We start from the raw sequence: 24,117 nt of genomic DNA on the forward strand, positions 1-24,117 counted from the left end.
CATCGGTTGGCATTAACCGAGTGACTCTACTTATTCCTTCATAAATAGGAGATGTAAAATCATATTCAATTGACATATATATACAATTTTCCTAAAAACTTTACATCCTCAAGCTATTATGCACTTTGATATATTTTATTCTTTCATTGGTAAAGAAATGAAATTTTGAACTACGCTCGTGGATATTGGATCTTTGAAACAAACTTTTATATGCGATCCTGGAATCGAATTGCATTGGATGGATCATCCGTAAGGAGTGTCTTTAATGCAATTTTTATTTCCGGCATAATTTGTAAGTGTATATTTTATTTATTTGCATTTAAGTTAAAAATATTATTGTGTCTTTTATAAATATTTTTATTAATTTCCTAAGTTGCACGGGTACCTCCCCCCCCCCCCTCGGACTTGCAGAAGTTCAAACCGTTTCGAAGTTCTAGTCCGGTTCGATCTTGGTTCAACCAGGGTTCCAAATTTTGCTTGCTGGTTCGATCTAGTTCGAACCAAGTTCAAACCCGGGTGAACCAGGCCAAAAAAACTGAGCCCAATTCGAACCACAGGCTGTCTGAGCCCCACGGACGACAAAAAAGTACTTTTTTAGCAAAACAGAATTAAATGCCTCTTGTTTGAAAGTTGTGTTAAAGATTCAAGCATTCCCAACTTAAGAATAAATGAATGCTTACAAGTTACAAATACTCTCAGGCATCCAATATCAATTATTTGAAATTTCCAATGTTGGTTACTGATCTTACCCTATTGATTGTAATGCATGCATGTTTATTTCGTTGAGTAAACACTAGAATCCTTTTCTCTGTCATTTGCTCTATCCTGGAACTGAAAGCAAACCATTTGTTAAACTTAATGTAATGTCCCTTTTTTAGCATCTATAGCATGATGTTGTTGTTAGCCTATTTCCCTACGGTCCCGTAGGCTTAGGACATTAAAGGGACTTAGAGGCCATTTGGCCTAGATAGTTTCAGCTGCAGGTCTTTCTGTGGGGTTTTGAGGCAACTTTGGACATACTTACTATTTATAGTAAGTCATCTTGGATATGGTCGGACATCCAGTGGCAGCGGTATGTCGATGGTAATTGTTTAAAATTGACAAGAAGACTTGTTTATCATTGATAAAATTTGTTATGCATTGATAAAGCTATTTTATAAAGTTAAATTTAAATATTTAACTTAATTAATGCATAGACTATAGTTTGTGGCAAATATTTAAACTAAAAGAGTCCCCTTTATTTTATAACACATTGGAGACATAAGTTACATAAAAGGAGTGATGTTTTATCCCACATGAAGAAAACGAAGGATTGAGCTCTTGTGAGAACACTATAAAAGAAAGGGAAGAGCTTCTTTTTAGTATGCTTAGAAATATCAAAGAAATTGGGAAATTTTCTGGAGATTATGTCTCTTTGAAGTACGAAATCCCTTCAAGCTGAAAATCTTGACGCCATTGGAAGATATGGTCTTGAGATTAACATGGTAGCAGTCCGAAAAAGCGGAACCGAAAAAGTGTAATGTCCCCATTTTAGCAGTCGACTAAGTGTGTGTGCGTTAGCCTTGTTCTACATGGTCCCGAGGGCTAACGAAAGGTTTAATGGGATCTTGGAGTGTTTTGGCCTAGTCATTTCCAGTTTGGGCCAAAACGAAGTTGATTTACTCAGTTTCAGGCATACTTACTATTTTTAGTAAGTCGACAGGACACAGTGCAAGTCAATTTTGGTGATTGGATTTGATACTCCTCGGTGAGAGCTTTCCGATGAGCTATCACTCGCATTATTCGGAGTCCGATTGCTAATACATTTTAATGCCTAAAGTTTTATTAAAGTAATGTCTAATTTAATTGTAAAATATTAAAGTGTTACTTTAATATTTATTTTATGGGGATGTGTACCCAAGGGAGACATAAGGGGTATTTTAATATATGTTTTATATACTACACATCTTTTATCCCACATTGCCCATATGAGTTGAGCGGACCCTTGGAAATAGAATAAAAGGAAGCATTTGTGGCTTCATTAGCCAGGTTGAATATGAGAAGAAATTGGTGTGTGAGTTGCAGCTCCGTTCTTGGCATTTGAGGACGTCTATCCTCTCTTGTAACATTCTAGACGTCATTCCCTTGGGGTTTGGCCTTTGGAATTCTTTGTTATTGGCTTCATTATCAGGCAATTTAGTTGCATTTCCAGCTACAGGCAGATTTGGTATTTTGCTCATATCTTCTTCACTACTTTTCCGACGCTTATGCCGCTTTGAGGGAATGATATTACGAAGGTAGTGGACTGATTGAAGGACAAAGCACTGTAGCAGCAAGTTCGAAAGCATGGGCTGGAGTATTATGTCAATACTGCTGAAGTAATTAGTGAGTTGATAAATCTGCCATGTATTTGGTTTTATGAATTCTAAAAATAACATTTTATTAGCAGCAGTTCATTTCCACTTTGCATATTATTGTAGTTTCTTTCTTGTTTATGTTGTATGATACCAATTCCATGCACAAAACACAACAATCAAATAAACGTTTGATTTCCGGAGTTATAAGCGTTTTAAAACATTAAACGGAGAAATAAGAGGTTGAATGCAAACTGTTTGACAAAATTCCTTTCAGCAAATTGGTTTAGTTTTTTGGGACATCCAGGGGTGCCCATTTCAAAAAGCAGGCTGAAAAAGCAGTTCAAAAAAGCAAATCGGAAAAGCAAAGCAGAAGGGGCAGCATTGAAAGAAATTATTACAACCATCTACAACCAAGTTCCCTTGTTAGTATTGTTTTTAGGGTATTATAAGTTTCAGCTGTAAGTGTGCATTATACCAGCATTATCATTTTGTAATCCATGTAAATGCCAAAAGTCTTGGCCATATTTCATGAGCAGTGTATTTGAAATTTCATTGCAATTAAGAAGATAATAGTTGTTGGTGTCATTTAAGCAATTCAATATCATTATTTATCAGCTAGTTAGTTTGCATACCAACTGTTTGTAAAAATGCCAGTTGGCTGTAGGTATTCATTTCTCATGCTTAGAGCATATATATGCACTAAATATTGTCAAAATTAGTAGCACACTCATGTTAGGTCATTGTGTAGTCCATTTGGAGTCTTCTAGCACAAGATTCTCATTGATGCAAATTGAAGAAAGAGTCATTTAAAGCCTGCTAAAATACTATATCAGTCATACGTCCCTTGCATGTGAATTGTTTGATGAAATTCCTTGAGCTTTCATCAGCATTTTTGAGAGCAGATTTGAGGAGGGTCATTACACTTAAAATATGTTATCTTTTTTATATGCTAGTTTTGTATGATATTTATAAGTTTGAAGCAAGTCTATCAAAGAGAGAACTTGGATTTAACTACATTCATTCGAAAGATTAAGGACAATAGTGTGGTTTATCTATTCTCTTTTTGAGGATATTATAGCTTAATTCATCCACAAACCCTCCCATATTAAGACGAGAGACTTTTAATTTTGTTATGCTTAAAAGTTAAAATTTATGGTATGAGCCTTATGACTATATCATGGTAAGATCACTATGATTACAAGTTTATGGTGTTTTTGTTATTTAAATGTGTTTATGTTACTATGCTACATTCTAATTCTAACTCATACTTCATAAATATGTATATATACATATATTTTTCATAATTTTTATATGTTTTGTACTAACGAACCCAAACCCGTTTTCAAAATTTTGAAGAACTTGCGAACCAGTTCTTGAACTTTGAACTTGGAACCGAACCCGAACTGGTAACTTAGTTAATTTCTATAAACATTTCAATATTCGGACAAGCGGCTTGGGTCGTTATTGCATTTTAAACTTGATAAACATAGATACTGTGAAATATTCAATTATTTTTATATCTATGTCTAGTTTGTCTCCCAACTATAAGAGTTAAAGTACATTCTAGACTAGTTTAAAGTTGCATCCATATAATTGATCTATCCCGTCCAAATTATTAATTTGTTTATAGTTTAAGTACATTGAACTTTATAAAGTTGTATGTTTCAACTTATAATATTGACTATGTTTGCCCATTTAATCAAGCACATGTCTTTATATTATTCATGACTCATAATTCATACGCTGGCAATTATTTCATATCTTTCCTCTGAAGGATTAATATATTCATTTGTTACATTAATCCATACTTTTTCTTATTTTAAAAACATTCATATATTCATTTATTATTCTCGGTTCATAATTTGCAAGTTTAAAAGCTTTCTATAATTCTTGCCATTTTGGAAGCTTTCATTATATCGAATTTTTAATTGATCTGTTATAAACTTATAAGCATCCTAGGCTAAACTGTTTTGTTCAAGATTAGGTACAGCCGCCTTGATTTTGAAGAGCCAGAAATGCAGGGAACTTGGATTACATCATTCAGTTCCATCAAGTTGGCCATAACCGGTTGAATATCCCAACATCGAGTTGGCAAGACTCATAGGATTCCAATCTGCGATTTTGGGAACCAACAATGAGAACCTTCAGTAAAAAGATTCACACTATTAATTAGGAAAGATTAATTGACCAACTTCCACAAATCATATAGTGAATCAACTTAGAGAAACTAGAAACTTTAAACATTAAGTTTTGTAGTGTTGCCTCCATTTTGTGATTACAAAATGAAGGACAACACTTTCAACTTCTCAAAAAATCCTCAACTTTTGCAAGTTGATTCTCAAGTTGACTTACATATCTTAATGATCCCTCCATATCTGCCTTAGAGATCCTCCCCAAACTATTAGGCTTCTTTGAGGTAACTTGGTTCTGATACTAATTGTTAGTGGTATAACACACTAGGGGGCGGGGATGAATCATTGCAACCACAAATCTAAAGACTTTTTCAATTATCTTCCAAATAAACCAACATGCAATGGAAACTATAACATACAAGCAAAGTAAATGAAACATCCACAACATGTAACACAAGAACAAAAATGTTTTTCTCATGGAAACCCTTGGTTAGAGGGGAAAACCATGCTGAGAATTAACACCAACAAGTCTCACTACTGCAGCAATAAGATTCGCCCTATTAGGAGCGTTACATCACCCTATTAGGGATATACCTAGTTAAGAGTATCTATAGCTCCGATAAAAGCTATCACAAAAGCCCTATTAGAAGCTACCTGGTTAAGGGATTTGAAAACTTCTTCTGAGAGTCACCTGGTTAGAGGATTTAATCTTCAAACCTATTAGGATCATACTCACCCTATTAGGAGTGACCCTGTTAAAAAAGCCCTATTAGAAGCTACCTGGTTAAGGGATTTGAAAACTCCTTTTGAGAGTCACCTAGTTAGAGGATTTAATCTTCAAACCTATTAGGATCGTGCTCACCCTATTAGGAGTGACCCTATTAAGGGATTTAGCTCGAAGAACCTTTTAGGATTCAACAAGTAAAGTGATTTAAAATTGGCACTCACTGCCTGACAAATCCAATATTGTTGTGCTCAATTGTTGTGCTCTAGATTGCTTCCACAACACGTTAACTCTTCTGCCGTAACACCTTCATGCATCAAAACTCATTGCAAAACACACAATTAGATTTACATCACCTTTTATATACTTTTCAACTCAGTGGAAAAACCCTAAACGTGTTACCAAAGTCGGTTTCAAAAGCAATTCAATTTTATGAGTGAGTTTGCCAATCCATAAATTCAAGTTCCTTGATGTTGGCTCCAAACACTTCAACAATATTCTAAGTCATCCTTTGACTTTTGTTCCACCGGATTACTGATCCAAACCAACCTACCCTATCAATACTCGTTTCTAACTGTTGTCACCGGTTCAGTTCACCAAATCTCTGCCCATACTACAAGCTGGCTGATGCACCTCTAGACATAACTGTTGCCACTGGTTACCTCTAGACGTACCATCTCTATTATATATATCTTGTATTTGGAATATTCTTTTAGTGTTCTAACTATTGTCACCAGTACACGTACCATCTGGCATATGGCCCTCATTAATGGATAGATCTTCCTTGCAAACTTACGGATTACCTGTAATAAGTCCATGTTTTTCCATTGCAACCTTGGCCTTCAAGCCCAATATTTCATTAAAATAATCATTTCATGATACGATATCTCCAAAACAATATACAACAGCTCAATATGTAAAGTCAACATCACATGTGTATTATACATGTATAACAATGTGTCAAAGGTTAAAAACATGATATACTATGCAAGATCGTCATAAACCTAATCAAGATCATAGGCATCTGAAACAATTCATAAGATTCTCATCATTCATTTGTAAATACTTGGAAATTCATCTTTCCCATTTCTGTAATTCAAGGTTCCATGCCCACCTCATCAAAAGTTTACATCTATAAACAAGCATTGATAGTTCCAACTCCTTACTGGAGCACATAATGATCTTGTCGTTTAACCAACATCAAAAAGAATCATGGTTCACAATTTTGTTTTCGTTCAGTTCAAGTTCGAATTGATAACAATTTATTTCTGACATTAATTTGGGTCGATAAACCCAATCATGATGGATTTAGATAACATTTTATCAAGATTATTATCTGTGTTTGGATTGCGCAAGTCTGGGCATCGGGACCCTTTTTAATCTTCTCATTCTCGACAAAGAATGGCCCTCCCACCAGGGATAAGGCATATGTAACATTCTGATCCTGCCATCTGAGTAATCAGGTGGGTTGAAGTCCCAACAGTTATTCAACAAAATAACTGAAGCATCTGGACAATCAACAAGATCAATTGTTCCGGCAAATCTACCTAATTCCACCCTGGCCAAGGATTTCAAAATTTGGGTCGTCAAACCCAATCTCCACCACTCAGCTTGCCAATCCTTTTATCTTTTTAATTAGGTTTCGACTCTATGATATCATAATTTATACATTTGTCCATTTCATATCATTTCAACCTTCCTGGCTATTCTGAATGATTTTCCATTGTGTTTTTCCAGTTTTGATTGCAATATCTAGATATGCAAAAATAAATCTTTTTCAACATTAATGTTTTCAATTTCTCGGAAACAGTGTTGGACCCAAGGTTTTAGTGTTGAACCCAGCGCTCTGATACCATATGTAACATCCAATTTTTCCAAGTCTAAAATAACAACTAACATACTTACAGAAAATATAGTTATCACTTCATTTCATAGGAAGACAGTTATATCATTCATGTTCATGTGAATAAGATTTACCGTTAAAATCAATTAACCAAAATTTCTTAACTTTAAAACTTAAAGTACCATCAAATGAAATTACTACCGAAATTGAAAATCACATACCTCGGAAAACTGAGACTAAAATCAAACTAGGGATGCTTTTGCATCCACCTGGGTTGGTCCACAAATACACTATAACAATTTCATATGACAACTATCATCTAAAAACCACTATCAAATTAAATACTTCTATTATTTTAAATTAGGGCATCACCTGCCACTGTATCAATTAGGGCATTGTTTACCTTCGGTTCATTTAGGCTTCTGATACCACTATCTCACTTAGGGCTTCCAATACCACGGATTCGTTTTAGGGCTTCCGCGACCACTGATTCAATTTTGGGCTTCCTCGACCACGGATTCAATTTAGGGCTTCCACGACCACAGATTCAACTAGGGCTTCCAATACCACTGTATCATTTAAGATTCCAGCTATCTCTTAATCAATTAGGACTTCGGATTTCTTTTCCTTCCAATTACTTATCTGTGACAGTTTCTCAAGATTAGATAAATACTTATATTCAATATTCATATAAATGAAAACAATTCACAAATCAATCCAGGTGTAAATTAATGATAACAATGAATTTAACTTAATTCAATCTTACCTCTTCATAATAAAAATGATAATACTTATTTCTGATTAACAATTGAATGCATAGCTTATCTCTGTCTGACTCATGTCCGACATCTTGAGTGCGATCAAACATTGTCAAGGGCTTAACCAACCAACCTTGGACCACAACATATCCCCACATGATCTGTTACGAGAAAGGCCCTCCCTACCCGGAATTGACAGGGGCCATTTTAACATCCACTGGGCATCATGATACATAACATGCCATATGACTTGGCAACAGGAGATCACCATAACAGGAATATGCATGAGCTATTAATTTATTCATATTAAATAATAAATATTGAAATGTCATAACTGATATTGGTTCATATTAATTATGATTCCTTTCTCACACCTCATCACCCATCTTCTCGGCTATACAGCCGGTTGAGTCCTAGGTATCCAGAATTCTCAGAACATACGGCTCTAACAATTATTCAAGAAGATTACATACAATAATTTTTTCACTTTCTATGATTATATTCTTTAAGGATCTCGAAATTGACAACATTCTTCCTGAGTGAAACATGCATAAGCTATAGATATGTTTTATGTTTCATTATATGAATACTGATGTCAACCTCTTCACCTCCTCACCCTATTCAGGCCTCCAAGCCGGTGATTCCCAAGTGTAATCAGATTAAAGATCACAAAGATATTTTACAACTTCTTCACCACATACTAGCATCTTCACCTAGTGAATTACTTGGTTAACAAGTTTCAATATCTTCTCTCAATTATTTATATTATAACAAGCTGAAATTGACTTCCAACTGGGATTATAACTTTCTTGCCATTTACCATAAATGATCCAAAGAAATTATTCATAATCGGAAACAAATATAAATGAAAGAAAATATCAAACTTATTTATAATCAGTGCAGTAATAAAAAGGCAATCGACAGACTTTTCAAGGGAGACAACATACTTTATAGGTATACGGCAAACTTACAAGAAGAACAACAAACTTTATACGTTATTCACTGTCATATTATCTCTATAACAAACTAGTAAATGATAATAAACAACAGGCTTATACATTAATCAATGTCTTCTTATCACATGCTAATACTTAGAAGGGTTACGACTAGAACTAATGGTATAAGAACGATATCCAAATAAGCGGGTCAGAAGTCTTACAAGAAATACAGTAGACTTATGCATTAAATGGAATTCTGCCAACCCTGCTATCAGACCCACGGCAAGAGGGAACAGTCTCTTGTTCAATAAAGATAAACGCAGAACAGAAATCAGTCGCATGATTAATGACCATGAAAAGCCATCCAACAAACGTTACACAGTGTCTAGCAAGCATAACTTGAAACAACATCTTCTTTATAAGGATCAACATTAAATTAATAACTGCCAACTTATGAAATAATACCGCATTCAAACCTTGCAAGAAATGAATATGAAAAAGGGTACACAGGTTGTAGTAGGGTCTTACGTGACTCTACCAAAAGTCTAAATAAAAATAACTTTAACGTTTGGTATGATTTTGCCTACCAGCTCAAAGGTCTGCGGCTTGAAAGAATTCAATCGTTGGCACAATATGAACTCGGGTTCACTCTGAGAATATCTCTCAAGGGTTTGATTGCCAAGAAAATTGAATTTTGAAAGAGGAAGAAGTAGAATGGATCCGACAGCCAAAGAAAATCCATAATATATAGAGTAAGCCTGTCTCTACGGCTACCTACAATTACAAGATTCATTTCGAATTCCCAAGAAGTCTAAATGAATTTAAAAACGTAAATTCTATTAAACATGCCAACAATAATTGGTTAAAAGCAAGAACATAAATTGGAAGATTAAAATTCGAAGATTATAATAATACAATTATTATAATTCGATCATTATTATAATGTACAACTATTAAATTATTAAATAATAATGGTGACAAATCATTTGATTATATTTAAATAAACATTTATAAACAATTATTAAAAGTACTACGACAAAAGATAATATAAAATCCTTTAATATACGTTTAATATTTTATTCCAATTATTTTAATTAAATTATTAAATAACTCATGCAAGTCCCGCAGATGTATTATGGCTAGGTTCTTTACCCGTCTGCCCAGTGATGGTGATACCTTGCCTAATTCTTTTCTGACAATGCTTTCACCCCTTCAATATGCTTCCTGCAAGGAAAATTCTTCGTACTTAAATTATATATTATTTAATCATAAATAATCATAACAATTAACCTTTCATCTTAATTCCATGAATTCGCGATCAACAATCAACTAACATGTCATCTTCACTTTGAAAACATAACAACCAACTATCTTACCATTTCACTAGATTATATTAAATTAAACTGCCAACTGACTTCACGTGAACCTCAACGGCTATATTTCAAGCTAGGTCAAAAATTGGGATGTAATAGTATATATATATATATAATCATAAACCTTTATTTACATATTTATTCAAATGCTAAATGCTTTACATATTTATTCAAATGCTAAATGCTGATCAGTTAATGTTGTTTATCGATTCTCAATCTGAATACCGATTATATGTATCGGTTTCGTTTCACCACCGATAGGAATATATGAAACTTTAGTTATACACATTACTTGAAACTGTATGTGTTGAGGCATGACCACGTACGGTCATGCCCCTACATTACCATGTCCCAATGCATGTGTATATATATGTGTTCATTTACAAACCGCAGAAATATATCAATCACAATCGGCAATATAGATCTCAGTTGGTAAATTCAGAACTGCACATATTTCTGCCTCAGGATAATAGAAGGAAGGTTTGCTCACACCAAACAGACTTATTATCATCAACACCAAGGGTTATATCTAAAAGATATAAGTACACTCATCAAAATTCAGAAACAGAGCTGAATAGTGTTCAAGATACATCATTTGAAAAGAAAATTTAGTTAGTCTCCACCAATAACGATCAATATAATTTACATGGTATCAGAGCCAAATTGGTAAAGAGACTGCTAAACTAATTTCTTAAAACAAACATCATGGCAAACAATGTCGAGAATAGGCTTGAAGGAGCAACAAATTTCTTCTCATGGAAAATTCAAATTACAACAATTCTTGAAAAATTGGAATTAGAATCATCCATTGAGATAGACATTTCAATACCTGAAGATGATGCAGAAAAAGCCACTTGGAAAAGGCGAAATAATAATGCCAGGAAAATCATTGTTGATTCAGTCAAAGATCATATTCTTCCTTCCATATCAAATCTCAAGAAAGCATTCGAAGTATTTAAAACAATTAATGATACATTTGAGATCAACAACTCAAGTAGATTGCTTACATTAAAAAATCAACTTATGAATGTAAAAATGATTAAAGGAGAGTCAATCTAATCCTAATTTGGAAGAATCTCCAAAATAAAGAATCAACTATCCTCTATTGGAAACAAAGTAAAGGATTAAGAATTGTCAATAATAGCACTTAAAGGACTACCAATATCTTGGGAAGCATTCATCCATGTCATCAATAGACCGTCAATACTAGCTTTTGATCAACTCAAAAATGATTGCACCTCAAAAGAATCAAGACTAATTTCTAGGGTGATCATTTCAAATCAAGAGGGAGAAAACCAAGCTCTTTTCTCAGTCTCTAATTAAAGAGGGAAGAAGAGAAGAAAAATGATAAACAAAAAGGAAACAATAAAACAATAGAAAAGACTTCTCCAAAATTCAATGTTACAAGTGTGAGAAATTTGGACATACCTTCAGACTTTGTCCAAAAAGGGAAAATATTCTAGCCTCCTTAGCCGAAACAAAAAAAGAAGAAAATCTATTATTCTACTCAACTCTATCAAGTGAGATGAAACCCAACGAAAATGTGTGGATAATAGATAGTGGTGCATCCCATCACATAACAGGATTCAAAGATAAGTTTGAAACTTTTGGAAGTTATACCACTGAAGGAGTCACCATTGGAGATAACTCCACCTATCCAATAAAAGAAATTGGGACCTGTTCTATACAACTAAAAACTGGGATTACTCTAAAATTGAAAGATGTTCTATTTGTACCTGGCATAAAAAGGAATCTAGTATCCATCTCTGGACTTACTGATGAAGGGTATCAAGTCATCTTTAATGGAGACAAAGTGTTGCATTGGCCTAAAAACTCTAACCTCAATAATGCTATCAACGTAGGGTCTAGAGATGGAACTCTATATAAACTGTGTAACATCCAAAAGCAAGCCCTAAACCATGAAGTAACAAACCCTAATCAAATATGGCATAGAAGGCTCGGACATATTGGATTCAGTATACTAGCAAATATAGAAAAAATCACCACTGGAGCACATAACTTAAATTCAAACCATTTAGGCATTTGTAAAGGATGAGCTCTAGGAAAGAATGTAAAAAGACCTTTTCCACCTAGCGAACACAAGTCTAAATCAGTTCTGGAACTAGTCCACACTCATTTATGTGGACCTATGCCAACACTTTTTCTGGAGAATTCTCATACTACATAATCTTTATTGATGATTTTTCCAAGAAAACCTAGATTTGTTCTCTAAAGGTCAAAGAATCAAATGAGGTCCTATTGAAATTTAAAGAGTTCAGAGCAATTGTAGAAAATCAAATGTCAAAAAGAATAAAAACTCTAGATCAGACAATGGGGGTGAATACACCTCTGAAAATTTCAAAGACTTATGCCCCTTTGTTGGGATTAAGAGGGAGTATATTGTATTTTATAATCCTCAACAGAATGGAGTGGCAGAAAGAAAAAACAGAACCATTGTTGAAGCAGCAAAAGCCATGATACATGATCAAAATGTACACTTCTCATTCTGGGTTGACGCCACTAATACTATTCTATATATTCAAAATAGATGCCCACACTCAATCCTACATAACATAACCCTTGAAGAAGCCTTTACAAGAATTAAACCTACCCTAAGTCATCTCAAAATATTTGGTTGCCCCGTTTACATTCACATACCTAAAGAAAAGAGAACCAAGTTAGAACCATTAGGGAAGAAAGGAATATTGTTTGGAACAGTGAAAACTTCAAAGGGTATAAAGTTTATATACCTGGGCAGAGATCAGTTGAAATCAACAGAGATGTCAAATTTGAAGACAAATTTGAAGAAAACACTGCCTTAAAACTATCCACTAGGACAGAAGATGAGCCCATTGAAGAATTAGATGAAAATTTGCACACTGAAAATCAGAGGGACAACATATTAGAAGAGAATGAACTATTACCGAACACACAAGATAGAGACATCTCTAATATCAAGAAAAGGCCATTATGGGCAAAGAAAATAATTGAAATGAAAATAATGTTGAACTAGATGAAATCTCCAGAGAGAGCAAGAAAACCAGAAATAAATCTTGTTACACTACACTAGTAACCGAGCTTACGAAATCTGAACCATCAACTGTTGAAGAAGCCCTATCTTGTCAAGCATGGAAAGATGCTATGGTCGAAGAATATCAATACATATTACAAAACGATGTTTGGGATATTGTACCTAGGCCAAAAGACAAATCAATTGTTTCATCAAAGTGGTTATACAAATTCAAGTATGCTTCAGATGGTGGTATTGAAAAACATAAAACAAGATTTGTTGCTCGAGGTTTCTCTCAAAAGGTAGGTATTGATTATGAGTGAACATTTGCTCTAGTTGCTCGATACACTTCAATAAGGACAATTATTGCAATTGTAGTATCCAAAGGATGGAAGGTACATCAAATAGATGTCAAGACCACATTTCTGAATGGTGTCATTCATGAAGAAGTATGTATTGAACAACCTGAAGGTTTTGTTAGAAAAGACAAGAACCTATATGTATGCAAACTAAAGAAAGCTCTTTATGGCCTCAAACAAGCACAACGGGCTTGGCATGAAAGGATGGATAGCTACCTTTCCAAACTAGGATACTCCAAAAATGAAGTTGATACTAATATATATTTCAAAATATTTAACGATGACATCTTAATACTTGTTTCATATGTTGATGACTTATTAATAACAGGTGAAGATCATTTAATTGAAAGATGCAAACAAGATCTTATAGTTGAATTTGAAATGAAGGATCTAGGCCTACTAGACTACTTTTTGGGTCTAGAAGTATGTCAAAAGAAAGATCGTATTTTTCTAAATCAAGAAAAGTACACCCATGATCTATTAACTAGATTTGGTATGATGGACTGCAAACCTCTAGAAACTCTGATGGAAACAAATCTACAAAAGCTAAAAGAAGTTGTAAATTCAGAATCCATTGACCCTACACTCTGCAAACAAGTCATTGAATCACTCATGTACTTAATAAACACTAGACCTTATATCTGCTATGCCACAAATGTTTTAAGTCATTTCATGTGTGAACCAAAGAAGATTTATTTGATGGCTGCTAAACATATCTTGAAATATCTACGTGGTACTATTGGACTTGGTTTGAAGTACAAAAATGTTGAGATTAAACTTGAAGGATAAACTGATTCTGATTGGGTTGGTTGTTCTATAAACCGCAAGAGTACTATAGGGTGTTGCTTCAGTCTTGGATCAGCAACGATATCTTGGTTTACTAGAAAACAACCGACAATTGCCTTAGAGTTCCATTGAAGCTGAATATACGGCAGCCTCCATAGGAGCTCATGAAGCAGTATGGTTGAGAAAACTATTATTTGCACTTTTTGCAAAGCAACTATGTTCTACGGTGATTCATTGTGACAACCAGAGCTGCATCAAACTTTTTGCTAATCATTTCGTCCACAATCGATCAAAGCACATCGAGACTCCATACCATTACATAAGAGACATGGTTGACAAAAATGTCATCAAACTAATTTATATCAGCACTAATGAGCAAAATGCTGACATTTTCACCAAGCCTCTTGCAAGGTTGAAAATAGAGTACTTCAGAGGTAAACTTGGTATGACAGATTTGTAAATACCTTTGTAATTTAATAATTGAAAATCAGAATGTTTTCAAATTTGTGTTATGAAAGGTGACGATCTTTCAAATGTGTGAGGTCACTATTGTAAGGTGACGACCTTATCAATAGTTGATCTATCTCCTAACACCAAATGTGTTGGAGCAAGTGCTATCATGGTTCTTCAGGCCGGATTTTGCCGGACATCTTGATAACCAACTCATCACAGTTCTTCGGACCAGATTTTGCCAGACAGCATGAATTGTTATTGTTCTTCCAACTGGATCTTGCCGAACACCATAACATAAATCTATCATAGACCACACTTAAGGTGGTATTTAATCTTGCATTATATGTACTTCAATTCCCTCCTTGCTAAAGAGGGAGTGTTGAGAATGTTAGCCTCACAGTAAATTGAAGCAAAATTCTATAAGTAAATAATGTATGTTAATATACTTGATTGAAGATAAATCTGATTATGAAGGCTTGATTGAATATATATATATATATATATATATATATATATATATATGCCTTTATTTACATATTTATTCAAATGCTAAATGCCAATCATATAACAATATGCATCGGTGGTAATCTTAATGTCAATCACTTAATGTTGTGTATCGGTTCTCAATCCAAATACCGATTACATGTATAGGTTTTGTTTCACCACCGATAGGAATATATGAAACATTGTTTATATGAAAGGTTGGTTATATACATTACTTGAAACCATATGTGTTGAGGCATGACCACGTAGGGTCATCACTCTACGTGGCATGAGCCACGTAGGTTCATGCCCCTACATGACCATGCCACGTAGGTGCATGCCCCTACATGATCATGTCCCAAGGCATATGTATATATATGTGTTCATTTACAAACTGCAGAAATATATCAATCACAATTGCCAATATAGATCTCAGTAAATTCAGAACTGTGCATATTTGTATTAAATTAAATCTGCCTCAGGATAATAGAACGAAGGTCTGCTCACATCAAACAGAATTATTATCATCAACACCAAGGATTTTATATAAAAGATATAAGTAAACTCATTTAAGAATTCAGAAACAGAGTTGAATAGTGTTCAAGATACTTACATCATTTGAAAAGACAATTTAGTTAGTCTCCACCAATTACGATCAATATAATTTATGGTAGCAATCAATATTCATATGGGCTTAATCGTAGTTTTCATTGATTAGCCTAGTTAGCAACAGAGTCATGATCGTTGATATAAACAGTGCTTGTTCAGATGGGAGATATAAAACTGACTTGTCTGTACTCAACAATTTATAACTTCCAGAAATCTTCTGATGATGATTCATGATAAAATCAAAAACATCAATAATGTCATCATAGGCGAAGCCAGGAAAGATTATATGATCAAACTCTTATTTCTCAATTGTCAATAAGAATAATTATACTCCAGCAGTTTGAATATGCGATTGATTGCTTCCTATAGGAAAGTTCCGATGGTCACAATATAAATTCCTTGCATGCGTAATTCAGTAGCAAATTTCCAAAAATGAATCATCAAATTGACTGAACTCAATAAATATCAGTTATACAAAACAATTACACTGTAAGTAGCATTGATAAATTATAGTAGACATGTATATGGTTGAAAGCAGCAGCTAACATAAATGTAGGTATTATGTTGATGGATTTAAATAAACAATATTAAATATAATGTATGTAACGGATCCTAACACATTCTACAATTTGTAAGTTATTAGCATTCATAAACAAGACAAATGAAATTCATAATTAGCAACATTATTTTCAATGCCAATAAGTACAATACAATGGTCTTTTTAACATTAAAATAACAAATTTTAAAAAGAGAATGTTCAGGAAACCACTGGAACACCTCTTAATCAGCCAGGGATAGTAAAAAGTAACCTAATCTAGAAGATTTTAAGAACTTTACTGTTATTCTAAGATTCTAAAATAGGCAACTTCACCAACCAATTTTTACCAGAAAATAAATTACCTTGTATCTTAGGTGATCGGTGTCAACTAAGTTCCATTGTCTTCTACATTTGTCATAGCTCCAACCATTCTCTTTTCTTGGAAAGTCAATCCATTCAGGATGACCAAACTGCAAAAACATAACCATGCCCTTTAAGTTGGCAGCAAATTAAAATTTGTGCAAAACCTACTTGTGAATGAATTAGCTATATCATATTTTGCCTAATCAATGAGGCAATCAAATCAAAACTTTGACACTTGAGGTAAACAAATTTTAGCATTTTAAGTTGTCCCTTTCACAAAACTGGAATAATGTGTATAGATATATCTTTCTTCAAATTTGAATGGGTGCTTCTTTTTTTAAAACAAAACAAAACCCTAGCACCTATGGAAACAACCTCAAGCTTTCCTTAATATATACAAGTTAGATGTCTCGGTTCTGAACACAAATTGCAGACTAATGACAGAAATTGCCCATCTATTTAGTTCTTGGGTATGGGACAACACTTATCAATGACTTTATTACAATAGCTAGCAAGCATTTGTCCTCTTTAGCTAAAAGTTGGAGTGGAGAAAATTGCATAAAAAGCTGCAAACCGTCATGTCCCATCCCCTCTAAGTGGGACCTATTCATAATCTTGCCTTGTATCTCATCATTATCCTCCAAGAATTAAGGAGATGCTACGGGAGGCCTTTTGTGTGTGTGCCTTTCATACCAGTTTTTGTGTGGTCCTAAAACAAAATTAAAATCACGGCACCAACATTATTATTGGCAGACTTGATTTTCATTGGAGGTGTTCGGTCTCATACATATATCAGACTTCTTAGAGCAATTGATCATCATCAATCAGCATTGTATCTTATTTGTTTTAATAATTCCAAGCTTGGAACTCATTGGGAGAAGTTAGTTTTCTAGATTCGGAACACAGATTGCAGACTAATGAAAGAAATCGCCTATCCTTTTAGTTCTAGGGCAAGGGCACAAAATCAAGATTACACCAAGTTTCCACGACGAGTACAGTAGGGAGCGGGAGGACGATTTTTCTCAGATGGCAAATTTTTTTGCCAATTATGGGAGCAGCTAGGGGACAGCAAAGGAAATGACTATTAAAAATTAAATAAGAAAAAATAAATATGTAGGGAAATTTGACAATTCCAAGCTTGGAATTCATTAGGAGAAATTAGATTTCTAGATTTTGAACATCGATGGCGGACTAATGAAAGAAATTGCCTATCCTTTTAGTTCTTGAGCAAGGGCACAAAACCAAGGTTACCCTAAGTTTCAAAATGACCGTAGGGAGAGGGAGGACGAATTTATCGGATGACAAAAAATTTTGCCAATTCTAGGAACAGCTAGGTGATGGCGAAGGAAACGACTATGAAAGAAATAGGGAAAATTAAATATGTAGGGAATTTTATATTATTCAAATGAAAACATGGATCAAGTATGCACTTATATCTTAAAATATAAGATTTCACATGATTCATATGCCAAATTCATGTTATTTTGAGAGTCGAAGTCAAATTACTTCTAGAATTCAAAGTCAACGCCCCCTCGGTGCCCCTTGTCCCTAGGACAAAAACGCTTGAAAAGAAAAAATCGGGTAAGTATCCCCAGGTAGCATAACATAACACTAATCAACAACTCTAATACAATAGCTAGCAAGCACTTATGCTCTTTAGCTGAAGTAGAGTAGAACACATTAGAATTTGATTAAATACAAAAGGTTATACAATAGCTAGCAAGCACTTATGCTCTTTAGTTAAAGTAGAGAGTAGAACACATTAGAATTTAATTACATACAAAAGTTTAAATAAATCAAATGGAGGGAATTGCGTACAAAGCTGCAATTACTACTTTAACAAAAGCCTACAATTTATTGATAAAACTGAGGTTACGAGTTTGGGGTCAGGTTTAATGGTTCAATTCACGGGTTCAATAGAAAAAACTTTGGGGCTTGGGTTAGTTTTAGGTTCACCACTACAAAAACATAGAGGAATCTGATATATATACATATTTATGAAGAGCACACAAATATATTGAGGGGGAAAGAATTAGTATATTAATAGATTTTATCCTTTTAAAGCCTACTTAAATAATAGTAATGCCTTTTAAAATAACTTAAACACATGCAAGCTTTAGCAAATAAGGATACCAAAGAATGCCAAAATTTACATGGAAACCTAATGGGAAGAACCACAGAAATAAATGCTTGAATATGAATATCTCCTTTTACAACATTTGTAGGCATCAATCCTAAATATGAAGCACCAATTCACAAAGATGAAACACCAACTCCACCAAAATAAGGCACCAACCTCCTAGATATGAAGCACCAACTTATGCTATAAGGATATCACAAAACTGCCACAATCTTATTACGATGTCCTCTTAGAATCTGCCACCAAAACTCCTTCTTCAATCTATCACAAACCTGATCACAAATCTACTCCAAAGAGATATCAATCTCTTCTTTATAATCTGCCTATAACTTCTCATAGACCCCTGAATTAATCTCCTTTATAGACTATTCTCTCTCTAGTGTGTCTACTTTATTTGTCTTCTTTGTTTAAACAACACACTCTTTCCATCTTTTTTCCAATTTCCAGTTGTATCTGCTTCCTATCGAGATAAAACAAAGATGGAGAAAAATAAATAATGTCCTACAGATGATTACAAACGGATCAATGGAGCTAAAGAGTACAACAAGGGGCCATCCCATAGCAAGAACGCCAAATGTTGACCAAAGAACAAATAACAACCAAAAAGAATAAAAAGAAAAATAGCGACCCCTAAAGAGCGAGGTGGATGATCCACATGCATCCTTGGGTTGTTGGCAATCTTGCATCACCTAAAAATATTACCTTTTAGTTTTGTTCTTATTTTCCAGTTTCAGTATTTTAGTTTGCACATTGATTGGATACTTCACATTAGAGATATTTTGGATTCTTGTTCAGTTATGTGCCTTCTTAGTTCTAATGATCAATTGAGTTTATCCAATCTCCCTAAGTTCTTTCTCGAGTGGCAAAGCTTAATGGCTCACATCATGAAGTACCTAGATCTTCGGCCAACATCTCTCTCGGATCCTTGTTTATATTTTATCAAGTTGAGGTAGGTTCTTATGATATGCGACCAGACCTATATTCATCTATTAGGGTTTCTTTTTCTTGGAGAATGTAATTGATCTAAACTTACTTAGATCTCGCGAAGGCTCTGTATATTCAAGAATTTGATCTTTGTTTAGGGGGAAGTGATGAGGGAATCAAAGAAATAACCTTAGAAAGGTTAGGTCTACGGTTAGGATCTGAATTGTTATTATAATCGGACATGTATGTCTTCAATGTAATTTCCATGTTGCAAGTCAACTTGATGTAAATCTTTGATTCTATGATAATGCAAGGATTTGTTGTATCAAGTTAATTATCTATTCTTGTATCTAAAGTTGTAATTTATGTTGTGTTGAGTCACGCTGCATGGTTGGACCATTTTCATTGGGGTAACTCTTGCCATGACTGTGTCGGGTGGTATTAGAGAAAGGTTGATGTTCCTGTGTTAGCGAATCAGACCTCGTGAAACCTCTGTCGTGTTGATCATGGGATGGTAGAGTGTAGATCTAACCCACAATTACAAATTGCACAAGAGGATCACAAACAGGTTGTTGGCTGGTTGGTGACTTTGTTTGGGTTGTTTAGGAATTTGCAAGGGTGAATAGGTCACTGAGTTGGAGGCAGGTTGTAGATGTGTTCAATAGATCAGCGTGTGAGAGGCGATTAGCACCTTGTAATCAAATTGTCAAAGTTGAGGCAATTGCACGGAAGGATTGGGAGAGATGCGACCTAGAAGGATGAAACCTAGGAGGCTAGAACCAACAATGAAGGACTTCAAGAATGTAATGAATTCAGAAATGTGTTAGCTGGATTACAAAGGAATCTCGAGATAGAGGGTGAATATGAGAAAGTTTTTGAAGATCTTGAGACTGTAGATGTTGAGATCCCTGCAAATGAGGAAAGATTGTTGAGAGCTATGGCACGAGTAGGTAAGAGTCATAGAATGGATGTTTCTAATTTATCTAGTTCACTGCATCAAGAGGAATTGATAGATTGGATTAGAGAATTGGAAGATTACATTGAGCTTGAAGATATCAAAGATTCACAAAGGGTTAGATTAGCAGAAACTTAGTTGAAGGATCATGCTATCTTATGGTGGAAAGAGTTAGTGAAAGATGGAGAGGAGAATGGTGAAATCAAAATTACTAGATAGAGAGTGATGGTTGCTAGGTTAAAAGCTAAATTCATACCTGAGGATTATGACTCAGAATTGTTTGAGTGATTGTAAAACTTGAAGCAAAAGCACATGAGTGTGAAGGAACACACCGAGGAGTTCTACAAGATGACCAATAGATCTGGACATCAAGAATTATCTAGGGAGAAGGAAGCTAGATATATTAATGGTTTAAAATTCAATATTTAGAATGAGCTAACTATGTTGAGGATTAGTACAATTGAGAATGCTTGCAGTATGCATTAAACGCAAAAGATGAGATAAAATAAGAAAGAAACAGAGTAAACCTAGAGTAAAGGAGAAGCCAGTGAGTGTCGTTGGCAAAGACAAACAAACCACTAAAGAGGGGTCTAATCAAAGAACACTTAGGAGAGCAAGTGACAACAAAGATTTCAAAGGTACTTGTTTCAAATGTGGTGGCATAGGAGATTGAGCTTTAAAATGTTCTAAGGGATCTAGTAAAAGCTTAGGTAAATAGAATCTTGTGGTACATGAGAAACATATTATTGATGCACTTGTGGAAAGTATGGCAAAACTTGAGATGGGAGAGTCTCGACTCCCTTATGCTTAGGAGAGTCATGTTGAGCAAGAAGGAAGTCGAAACTATACGAAAGCGGAATTTGTATAGGACTATATGCAAATTAGGAGGTAAATGTTGTAACGTTATAATGGATAGTGATAGTACTAATAATTTGGTATTAGAAGAGATGGTACAAAATCTTGGCTTCAAGAGGCTTAAACATCCTTGTTCTTATGTGATAAGTTGGTTTTTAAATAATCAAATGATGGAGGTGAAAGAACAATATTTGGTGAACTTCAACAATCAGCCTTACAGAGATGAAGTATTATGCAATGTGCTATCTATGAGTGCTTGTCATGATCTTTTTAGGTAGACCTTAGCAATATGATAGGGGGGTTATCCATGATTTCAGAAGAAATTTGGTGAATACAAAAGGATGGACAAAAGTTTATTTTGATTCCTTTGAAAGAGTAAGAGGAGAGAAACGCAAGGAATCTAGGCATTGTGAAGACTTATTGTTCTAAGAATCAAAACACAGAGGCTAAGCTGAAGGAAGACTTGGATCTAAAGGCAGATCTTAAGTCTAAAAGCATGAAGATGTTGAAGGTTTACATAGGTAAAGTTGAGCATCAAAAGACTTTGGATCAGATAAAGTCATGTGACAAAGGTAAATCTGATAAGAAAAAGAGGGCAAGTGGTAGTAAAGGCTATTTACTATCTAATGCTGATGTAAGGCTTGAAAAAAAAGTGCAAAGCAAAAGAAGTTAATGGATCTGACAGAGGATAAAGTAGAGTTGCAAAGAATGAGAGTTGAGATAAAGAGGATACGTGAATTAAGAGTGAGCATGGGATTATCCTATAAGATGTTCATAAGTTCCTCCTATGGAACATCTTCTAAACAGGGGTGTCTAACATAGTAGCATCCTTGGGTCATTGGCAATCTTGCATCGCCCAAAAATATTTCCCTTTAGTTTTGTTCCCTTTTTTCAGCTTCAGTGTTTTTAGTAGCAATTCTTCGAGTTGGGTCATCTGTCATCTCAAACCTCAAGGTATGATCTCGACATCATTATTTAGCTATGTCTAGGTTCGCACCTAGATTGCATACTTTGCATCAAAGATATTCAAGGTTTTTGTTCGGTTTTCTGGGTTCTTCATAGTTATAATGCTCAACTAAGTTTTTCTAATCTCTCAAAGTTCTTTCTCAAATGACGAAGCTTAACGGCTCACATCATGAAGCACCTGGATCTTTGGTCGACATCTCTCTTGGATTGTTAATATTTTATCAAGTTATGGGAGATTCTTATGATTTAGGACTGGATCTATATTCATGTATTACATTTTCTTGTTCTTGGAGAATGTAATCTATCTAGGCCGACCAAGATCTTGTGAAGGCTCTATATATTCAAGCATTTGATCTATGTTTAAGGGGAAGTGATGAGGCAATCAAAGAAATAACCTCTTGAAGAATAGGTCTAGGGTTAGCACCTAAATTGCTATTGTAATCAGGCATGTATGTCTTAGGACTAGACCTATATTCATGTATTACATTTTCTTGTTCTTGGAGAATGTAATCTATCTAGGCCGACTAAGATCTTGTGAAGGCTCTATATATTCAAGCATTTGATCAATGTTTAGGGGGAACTGATGAGGGAATCAAAGAAATAACCTCTTGAAGGATAGGTCTAGGGTTAGCATCTGAATTTCTATTGTAATCAAGCATGTATGTCTAGAATGTAATCTGCATGTTGCAGGCCAACTTGATGTAAATCTTTGATTCTATAATAATGCAAGGATCTGTTGTACATGTCAATTATCTACTCCTATATCTTAAGTTGTAATTTCCTATGTGTTGACTAATGTTGCATGGTTGGACCATCTCTATTGGGGAAACTCTTAGCATGACTACATTAGTGGAAGGAGCGAGAAGGAAAATCATGAGCCAACCAAACAAAACTAGGGCACCGAGGTGATAGAGAAGAACCCCAAACTGAAGGATAAGCCCTAGTAGTAGTGGGGCAATGTTGATGTCTATATCTCTAAAAGTTATGTGCACAACTACGAAGAGTGGATCTCTACAAGTAATCTCTACAGTATCTCACGGACTTGGAATGACAATGAGAAGCCAAATGTCTTTTGGTGCCATGAATTGTTCCAGAGGAGGTAATGAGTTGATCGAATAGAGCGCACAATGGGCACTAGAGAGTGATCCCAAATTTGAATGGCCTCTTGCAAATATAGTGCAATACATCTCTAGTCCATAAACCTAAAGAAAGAAAGGTGTTAATGTTTAGCGTCAGAAGAAGCAAAACATGGATTACTTGATATACTTAAAATTACTGCTGATTCCATAAATCACATGGATATAAGCATATATATATGTATATATATTAATATACATATACTTATATATATGCCTTCATTATGATCGGGCTCTTTTATTATTGGGAGACAACTCATTATCGTGCCATGTTATATTGTTGTTATCGGGCACACATATTAAGGTTGTTTGTTATTGTTGTAAACGAACATGCCTCCGAAGAGGCATGTCTCTATGTGGCCCAAGACATGATCTTCGAAGTCATGTCCTCTACTCACATATATATATGACCACTCTGCCACAAGGAAAGCAATCA

The 24,117-nt window shown here is 34.6% G+C and overlaps 1 protein-coding gene across 2 annotated transcripts in view; it reads right to left on the reverse strand.

Moving 5' to 3' along the window:
• LOC149573105 (1,4-alpha-glucan-branching enzyme-like) overlaps nucleotides 1-24,117 on the reverse strand; it is a 245,336-nt gene that overhangs the window by 154,386 nt on the left and 66,833 nt on the right. For both annotated transcript variants that reach the window (XM_089814283.1, XM_089814282.1), the window contains exon 9: nucleotides 16,705-16,812. In XM_089814283.1, coding sequence (XP_089670409.1) covers nucleotides 16,705-16,812 — 108 coding nt within the window. The remainder of the gene's footprint in view (nucleotides 1-16,704; nucleotides 16,813-24,117) is intronic.

This window comes from Cupressus sempervirens, chromosome 2 (assembly GCF_028749045.1).
Source record: "Cupressus sempervirens isolate cs-2001-9-10 chromosome 2, ASM2874904v1, whole genome shotgun sequence".
Taxonomy (NCBI): Eukaryota; Viridiplantae; Streptophyta; class Pinopsida; order Cupressales; family Cupressaceae; genus Cupressus; species Cupressus sempervirens.